This window comes from Gavialis gangeticus, unplaced genomic scaffold (assembly GCF_001723915.1).
Source record: "Gavialis gangeticus isolate Ggan-Ray unplaced genomic scaffold, GavGan_comp1, whole genome shotgun sequence".
Classification (NCBI taxonomy): domain Eukaryota; kingdom Metazoa; phylum Chordata; order Crocodylia; family Gavialidae; genus Gavialis; species Gavialis gangeticus.
In genome coordinates, this window is record NW_017729019.1 from 4,399,490 (window position 1) to 4,408,482 (window position 8,993).

Below are 8,993 nucleotides of genomic sequence, written 5' to 3' on the forward strand. Positions count from 1 at the left end.
GCTCCCATCTGTCTGCAGACTTGGGTAAACCTGAGTGCATCAGAGGTGTGTGTGGGAAGCTGCCCTAGCCTTTCTCAGGGGAGTGGTGTGCAGCCAGAGCACGAGGGCAGAGATGTCCCTGTGCCACACAGGGCCTTGTTTGCACGTGGCGCTGATGGAGCCTTTAATACGCTGCCCCACAGAAAGACGGCATGGACCTCTCAGCAAACTGTATTCACGGGCGCAGGCGTCCTCCAACGCGCAGAAATGCCACGCGGTCAATGGGCAGCCACCCGCCTGTGGGGGTCACGGCACCACCAAGGTCACACGGGAGAAGGCCCAGAGCTCCCGCAGCCGGGCCCAGCACCCATCAGAGAGGCCAGAGAAGGCCCAGAAAGACAACCTCTGGTGAGTGGTGCTGGGAGTGCTGTGGGGGAGTGGGGGGCTGGCCACCCTCTGACACAGATGGGAAGGGGGATTCCTGATCTTGCCTTGGTGCTGGGAGTGGGTAGAGTCTTACCCAGGCTCTTAGGCACTTAGGATTGGGATGAGGGAAGAGGAGCAGGGGGAAGAACAGCAGGTGGTCCTGACCCAGAGGTTCATGGAGTCGTGGGGGCCTTGATGCCTCTCTGGTTGTGGGAGAAAGGGAATAGCAGAGGAGCCAGAGCCTCTTCTGACATGTGGGGAATGAGGGCTGTGGACTGGCCCACCTGTCCCTGCTCCTGCCAGTGTCCACACCTGGCCATTTAAACCATGCCCTGTGAAAGATGCTCTAGTCTCACACCAGGCAGCCCAAAGGCAAGCTGTGCTCCACGGCAGGCTCGAGTGCATGGGACTGCAAGGGAGGTGGATTGTAGGGCCCAGCCTGAGGGCGTCATGGTTAAGGTACAGTGAAGGGGGACCCTGAAGTTCACAAGCCCAAGCCACCTGTAGGAGGATGTGGATCGGGGTCTCGGAACTGCTGGCCTAGATGGGACTCAGGTGACCTCCGCTCCGATGGGTGATATGTAGCTGTCATGTTACCTGGCATTTAGGGAAGAAGCTGCCGACCCCTCTGAGCCCGTCCCTTCTCCTTCCAGCCTGTTCATGCCAGTGGTGAACCTGGAAAAGATTTCCAGCCTTCCCAAGCCTGATGGACACGGGATCAAGGTGCCCCCAAAGCCCTCGGCCTCTTCCATGCCCGGACAGCCTTCCACAAGCTCCAAAGAGCCCTTGGGGAAACCATCCCTGGCAGCATCTCCGAAAGATCCGCTTGTGCCAAGCAAGGTGGGAGGGGACTCCATTGTGCCCACCGATGCCCCAAGCAGGAAACCGGAGAGCACATCTGCCCTGGGGGAGAAGGAGCTGAGTTCCTCCAAGCCTCCTCCCAAATCCCACAAGAAGATGGCACGTGAGTCCTGCTTCTCCTCTCTGGTGCTTCCTGGCCTTGTGGGCTGCAGCCTACTTTGTTGCCCAGTGCGGGTGATATTGAATCATCCCAGCAAGGCAGTGTATTTTTGTGGCTGCTAAACCCTAGGCATGGCCATACTGTATAGTTACATTGGTGTGATTGGTAGTACGTTGATGCAATCAAGTACGGTGCAGACAGTTTAAGCCCCTAGGCTGGGATAACTTTGCCAAGCCCAGTGAAAAATTACCTCTGAAACCTCGAGGTAGAACATTACTGCTGTCAGTTTTACTGGTGTAGGCATTGTCCACATCCATCCATGGGTAGCCATTCCCTAGGGGCAAACAGGCCTCTGGTCCCCTGCTGTTTGGTGGTGAAGAACAGTAATAGCTGTCTTCTTCTTTTGCTACCCCAGGAGAGCTGCATATTGCAGTTTGTGTTTTAGGTGCAATTTATATCCATGTACAAACTCCATGTAAATCGCACCGGGTCTGCGTGCATCCACCCATGTGGTGCTGCTGCAGGTGAAACCTAGAAACAGGAGAAGGCCAGAAAAGGGATTCAGACAATCTTAGTTCAGTGCCTAGCTTGGACACTGATCCCCTATGCCAGCTTGGCCCATCACTAACCTCTCTGTGCCTTTACTTCCCCACTGACAACGAGAAGAATATCTACTTCCCTGGGGACTGAGAAGCAGAACGAGCTGCCTGCACAATGCTTAGGGAACCTTGCCTGGATGGGGAAGGTGTGGAGGGAGGGCAGAAGTTTTTTATCACTTCTACATTTATGTTCCTGGATAGGCAGACTGGGGAAGAGAAAGCATTGTGGGTACATAGTCTGTGTCTCTGCCCCACTCGGAATACATGGCCTGTCCAGCTTGCTGTCCTGGGCCCAGAAACCCTCCTTAAAACACTCCACTCTTGACAGGGAAACTGGGAAAAGACTGTGCTGGGGCAGGATCCTGCACATATATAATGGGACTTACATGATTTGGGGCTTTTAAGGCAAAACGAGACATTGTGATCATGCAGTCAGAGCTGCCACCTGGCATGGGCCAGCAGCTCCTACCTATAGTAGGTCTATTGGAGGGGATGAAGTATGTCCTGTCTGTTCAGGGGTGTAGGTTGTAGCTGTGTTGGTCTAAAGACATAGGAAACATTGTCCCCCTGTCTGTTCAGACACTTCACTGCCTCAGTGATCACAGCCCTACAAGAATCTAGACAGAGCAGTTTGGACTGTTGTTTGTGATTCCGTGTGCAGTGAAGTTTCCAGGCTAAAGGGATACAGTCAAGATGTAAAAAAACATGCCTTACAACCTGCCAGCTCTTAGGTGATGGTTCATTGATGTGGGGCTCATAACCCCCTTGGGACTGGAAGGGGTGTCATAGGTAGGGTCAGGGAGTTCTAGCCATCACACCCTTCCTGAAGTGGAGAAGTAGCTTGTGTGGGTGGGAGATCTCTAGGTGGAAGTTGCTGAGAACCACCATCGTATTAGGTCATGCACACCAAGCCACACGTGGAGCTTCCCACGAAGTGCATTGTCTGCATTTCAATCCCTTTGGAAGCCTCCTCAGTGTCACTTTGCTTTCTTTGCTTTCAGTTGTATGGTTTTGCATCTCCTGCCTGACCCAGGGCTGCTTCAGATCAGGGTGTTTCAAGCCCCTACTCTAGCAGCCCCACAAAGACCCCCCCTTGGTGCTGGGTTTAGGAACCTTCCCTTCCCCCCCATGCTTGGTAATAACACATTCTAAATTCTTTGCCCACTCTCTTCATGGAAGGATTATGTAGAAACCCTTGCAGTCGTACCTGAGTTCTGCCCAGCGTCAAAAGAGCACAAAAGCCCTGGGATTGCAACAAGAAGAAGCAGTGTTTTCCCTTTTCTGACGGAGACAAACTTGCAGCAAAGACGTGTGATCTGAGATGCAGGCAGAGCTCCAGTCCCAATGCACTCATCTTCTCAGGGAGTTTGGAGGAGATGCTAAGGAACACGGGGTTCCTCACATGCAGGAACTAGGATTTTTGCACTGCACGTACTTCTCCCCTCAAACGCCTCGTAACTCTCTGCGATCTGCCCTGCAGGGAAGGAGTGTGACTTGAACAGGCAGTGTGGAGTCGTGAACCCTGAAACCAAAAAGATCTGCACCCGGTTACTGACCTGCAAGGTATTGTTCTAGGAGGAGGTCACTTCCTGACAAAAGGAGTGGGTGTGAGGGAGAAATCCCTTGCCCCATGAGCCCGGTTAGAAATTGAATGCATCTTCTAGGGGCGCCCCCATTACAGCTTAGTTTACTGTGGCAGGGAAGGATTTGCAGCTACAGACAAAGTGCTCTAAAGACCAACCTGGTTGGAGAAGGGAGGCAGGAGTCCTATGGGTTTCTGCTGTCCAGTCTCTGTCTAACTGGCTCTTGGAAGTGGTTCTAAGTCCCCACGTAGTACCACAGTATTTTACAGCTAAGCCCCTCCGGGGATTAGAACCGAGGGCCTCTGCTTTGAACCTACAGGCTTCTCCTGGTGGAGGTGAAGAGTCTGCACTGGCTGAATCAGTAATTGGGTGTATAGATACCATAGGCTGCCAGTTAGCAGAGCACCCTGAACATACACATGTGAGCATATCTAGTGGCATCCTGTGAAGGGTGGCGATGAGCAGGTTCAGTCGCTGGGTGTCCTTTGACTGTCTCGTCTCCTGCCTGTCACAGATTCACTCTGTCCATCAGCGCCGCGAGGTGCAGGGCCGGGCGAAGGACTTTGACGTCTTGGTGGCTGAGCTGAAGGCCAACTCCAGGAAGGGGGAGTCTCCCAAGGACAAGAGCCCGGTGAGGAAGGAAGCAGCCCCCGAACGTCTCTCCCAGGATTCCTCCTCCTTGGCGCAGACCGCGTTGGTTTTACCCAGCACTTCCCCTTGCCGAGCCAAGCAGCCCCACTCCCACTGCGCACCTCTCAGGTAAAGCAGCAGCGATTCCCTCCTGCCCCCATGAATGGCAGAGCCTGGAGCTCATCACCACCTACAAAACCCTCTCCCCACAGACCAGGGACATTCCCTTGCCCTCGAGTAGGTAAGCACTGCTCTGAGACTGGGCTCCTCCAGCCTCTGTGCAAGAGACCCCAGCAAACCACACATTAGGCCTCAACGGGGATATCGGTGCTTTCTGAAAGAGGAGCCATTGTCTGATACACAGCACCCACCATTCAGCCACAGCTTCTCCAAATCTAACCCTGCCCCTCTGCAGCTTGAACCCAATGGCCTTCTCTCACTTCTTCACCTCTGTTAGGTCCAGGGTTTCCTCAGAGAGTGACCCGGAGGACCTGCCCACTGTCTCCAATGAGGGAGACCCAGGCCTGTACCCCTTCCCCCTGCCCAAGGGGAGTAGCCGGCTATCGAGTGACGAGAGTGAGGATGACACAGCTGAGGATGTTCACGGGCTGGACTGCCATTATGCAACACGGCCACCACGGCCACAGGCGGTAAGTGCCAGGCTTCCTTCAGGCCCCACCTGGAAGGAGACCAGAGGCCCCTCTTGGCCTTGGTCTCACTTGGCATTTAGGGTGAAAAGATCCTGCCTTGGGCTTGGATCTTGGGATCCAGCTGCAATCTGTGTCTCCACAGTGGGGCTGGGAGGCTGATAGAGTGGGTGGGGGGACGCCAGGCTGGTAGGACTCGGTCCCTCCTCGCTTATGTCTGCCAGGCTATGTGGTGGGCTCCCCACACCCTCCCCCTGAGCAGGGGAGTGCTGTGTGGTGTACAAGAGTCCCTCTGTCTGTCTGCCTGATGGGTCTGCCCTTCCTCCAACCCTGACCACAAACAGTTCTGCACCTTTGGAAGTCGCCTGGTCAGCCCAGGGTGTTATGTCTTCAACCGACGGCTTGACCGCTTCTGCTCAGCACTCAGCTCCATGCTGGAGAGACATCTCAACTCGCACATGTGGAAGTAAGTGCCATGCTGCTGCAGGCTGAGCCTGAGGTAGGGTGGGAAAGCCCCGATTGCACCCTGAATCGGGTAGCACTGAACATAGTGACCAAGTGGGTCAGGGATTGAATGTGGTCCCTCAAAGGTACGTTGAAATGGAGACCAGCTCAACAACATCTACCCCTACACAGGTCCTGAGTGTGGTGTTGTGTGTCCTCTTGGGCAGAGCTGAGTGCACATAGGGAGAAGCAGGCAGTGCAGGAGGAGGGAGGTTGGGAACATCCCCCTTTTCAGACCGTCTTCTCCCTCTTGCCTCCACCCCCACAAACCTCCAAGTGCTGGTGGCTGCCCCGGGGTCCAAAACAGGATTTAGTCTGTTGGGAATGCCATGCAGACACATGCTGGCAGGGAACATTGACATTCCAGTCTCCTGCTCTTAAGCGGGGAAGGTCAACTCAGATACGCGGGCGTGTGGTAGGCCAGGGCAGGGAGGCCGCAGAAGGTTGGCGAGAAAGCCCTCGGGACCGAGGAAGTGCCAAGGAGACAGTTCTGGGGAAGGGAGGTCAGCTGACACGTCAGTCATTTTTATTCTTTTCAGCATTGCTAAATTTAGAGGGTGGCTTCTATTTCAGGCTCTGTGATAATGCTTCCCCTCCCCCATCCCGTCTGCTCTCTGCCGGGCAAGCCACCACGGTGGGACGCTGCAGGTGGGCTGGGAAGGTGCCACGTTCTTCCCACCGGCCCAGGGAGCAAGGGGGTGATGGAGGGGGCAGTGTTAGAGAGGAGGGCAGGGCCTTGGCTGCCAGGACTCCTGGATACTCCTCCCAGCTCAAATCACTGATGTGCAGTGTGATCTGAAGCCAGCCACGCTGTGATAGTCCGCCTCAGTTTCTCCCTGGTATAACGGGACAGCGTCACCTGTCTGTGGGAGGGATCTGAGGCTGGGGTGGCGTTTGGAAAGTGCTCAGGGTGTCAAGTGCAGTATCTGCTGCTGCCACTAATACTAGTGATTCATATTAACCCTTTGGGAGCTGGCTGGTGCCTGCAAGAGCCGTTTCTTATTCGAAGCCCTGATTTCCCATCTTTAGGCACTGTCAGTGCTGTTTTCCCCCAGCAGATGGAGCTGGAGCACTGGGCTCCATGCAGAGTCCTGATGGACGGGAGCGATAGGGAAAGACACTGCCTTGGAAATGGGAGCATGGTGTGAAGGGAGGAGATGACCCTGGATCTGGAGAGGGTGGGAGGGGGAAGAAGACAGCTCAGGATTGATGGAGGAGGGTGTGACTGTGGAGAGGAGAGATGTGGGATTGGATGGGGGGAAATCTGGAAGACACAGATGGGGTAGGATGGTGGAGGGGTGGGTCAGTAGGGACTGGGGGAGAAGAGGATCACGGATCAGATGGAAGCAGCAAGGGCCAATGGGGGCATGACTGGGGAGGGAATGAGATTCAAGGTGGAGGGGAGGGAGTTAAAGAAACTGCCCTTCTCTCCACCTTCCTGACCGCTTCATCCGCTCAACCAGAAAGATCCCTCCCGCCGCTGACCCCCAGCTCCACACAGCTTCGTCACCTACCGTCCCAGGCGCCTCTGCTGGTGGCACGGCCCAGACATACAGCTCCTCCCCAGCTTGCAGCCTTCCTCACAGCGCCCCTGGGAGGACGTCTTCATCCTGCACAGCTTCTGCCTCGGTGACGGCTGCTCGGGAGAGCCGCAGCCACCCCAGCCTGAACTACACGGTGGGCTCACCCCATGCTGCCGCTGCCTGCAGCCAGTCGGACTGCACGGGCGGGAGCCAGTCCATCACGTCTCCACTGCCTGCCAACACCCCCTCCCCCTCCTTCAGCAAGTTGCCTTCCACCAAGGCCAGCAAGTCCTCCAAAGCCAAGGAGCTGGCGGGCAGTGTGGAGCCTGAGGCCTCAGCCCGAAAACGCAAGCAGCCTCTTGGAGCTGCTGCGAGCCCGCCATATAAACGGACCTGCCTCCTGGACTCGAGCAAGGGCAAGGCAGCCGGCTGCCAGGTCTCCCACCCCCCTGCCAAGACTAAACCTTCCGTGGGCTCCTCCTCCACTGCCTCCTTCAATGGAGCCCTATCGCCAGGCTCCAGAGTCAAACGGGCTGGCCACCTGGACTGCAGGGCCACGAGCCACCCACCAGTCAAAGCCTCCCAGCTGGAAAACCGAGGCTCCCCCCTCAACGGCCCTAAAGCGCTTCAGGCCAACTGCATCTCGGACGAGGAGGCCAAGAAGCGCAAGAACACGGCCACTTACTGCAGGCCGATGAAACCCAAGCACTCTGCCTCTTCCTCCTCGTCCTCGTCCTCTTCCTCTGACTCGGGCTGTTCTATCAGGAGGAAGAAGCCAGTTGCCTCCTTGGCCTTTGAGGAGAAGCGGAACGCACTGAAGGTATACAGCTTCCCGCTGATGCCAGGAGCCCCCAAGCCAGGGCTCATCTTCCTTCTCTGCCCCCACAGTGGGTTAAGCTATGGGCTGCCTTCAGACATGTGCCACAGGAGTCCCTGTATCAGGTCCCTACTCCATCCCCACAACAGCCCCCAGTTCATCTTTGCCATCCCCGGATCCTGCTCGCCTGCATTTGGGGGATTTGTAAATGTGCCATTGAGCCAGAAAAGCAGGCAAGGTTCCTTGCAGCCAGCTGGAAGGGGGTTTAGGGAGGTATGGAGCTTTCCCAGGAATAAGCTTCCCAAGTCCTAGGGCACCAGACCAGATGGGCCCATGTGATAGGGTATGAGTACCCCTACCCTATGGAGCCATCAGGTCCTGGCAATCATTGTCCTTTAATTGAGCCCAGTAAACTGTCACTTCATTTCTTCAACACCTGAGAATGCAGATGTCCAGTATGAGAAAAGTTAATAGGATTTTTTTTTCTTTTTAACACGAGTATAATCCACAGCAGTAGGGGCCAACATTTTGGCAGGGGTGACAAACTAGTCCCACACCATTCTTGAGTGCCACTCTTTTCCTTGTCCGCTTTGCTTTCTGCCTCTTGCCCCATGCTCCCTGCCTGCTCTGCTTGCTGCTCCCTGCCTGCTTTGCTGCTGTGCTGCCTGGCCCGTCCCTGGTCTGCCATATGCCACACCAAGAGGCTGTTTGTGGCATGCAGGTTGGCCACCCCGATCCGCTGGCTCCCTGTCGGCTCTGAAGGGGGCACTGATGGGAATTGCTCTGGGCCGAGGGTGGCTGGTTGCGGGGGAGCTCCCAGCTTGCTCGGCTCCCAGCAGGATTCCATATGGGGTCTAGGTGAAAGGAGAGCTGACAGGCTGTTCTTTCCTGAGCAGGAGATACTCTTGGGACTGGAGTGGTGGCATTGTCTTGGGGGAGCTCACAGCCATCTGAGTCTCGGGCACTGGAGGGAATGGCACTGGGAGAATTATAGCTGTTGGGAAGATCACAGTCTCTCCCATCTGGGTGTTTGTGCAACAGGACTGACTTCTGGGGCCTGTGCAGCCTTTGCGGTCTCAAAATATGTCCTGTAGCCACCCTGTCCATTTAACCAGAAGATGAGAACAGGGCTGAGCAGCTTTTGAATTTGGCTGGGGGACTTTTCCTAGTCTCAGCTCTGCCTGGCTGGGTGACCTGGGAGGAATCATTTCCTATCTCTGGGCCTCCATTTCTCCATCTCTAAAATTGGAATAATGATGGTGACTTCCCTTCGGGGGGCTGGGAAGCTTGAAATGCTGCTCTACTGTAAAAAAAAAAAAAAAAA

At 55.6% G+C, this 8,993-nt stretch overlaps 1 protein-coding gene across 2 annotated transcripts in view; it reads left to right on the top strand.

The window, feature by feature from the left end:
- ATXN7L2 (ataxin 7 like 2) overlaps positions 1–8,993 on the top strand; it is a 17,091-nt gene that overhangs the window by 7,064 nt on the left and 1,034 nt on the right. The window contains exons 3-9 of one of the 2 annotated variants that reach the window (XM_019513851.1): positions 183–387; positions 1,014–1,369; positions 3,446–3,528; positions 4,063–4,307; positions 4,636–4,828; positions 5,170–5,291; positions 6,793–7,672. In XM_019513851.1, the coding sequence (XP_019369396.1) occupies positions 183–387; positions 1,014–1,369; positions 3,446–3,528; positions 4,063–4,307; positions 4,636–4,828; positions 5,170–5,291; positions 6,793–7,672 (2,084 nt within the window). The remainder of the gene's footprint in view (positions 1–182; positions 388–1,013; positions 1,370–3,445; positions 3,529–4,062; positions 4,308–4,635; positions 4,829–5,169; positions 5,292–6,792; positions 7,673–8,993) is intronic. The other variant, XM_019513852.1, reaches the window with a different exon arrangement.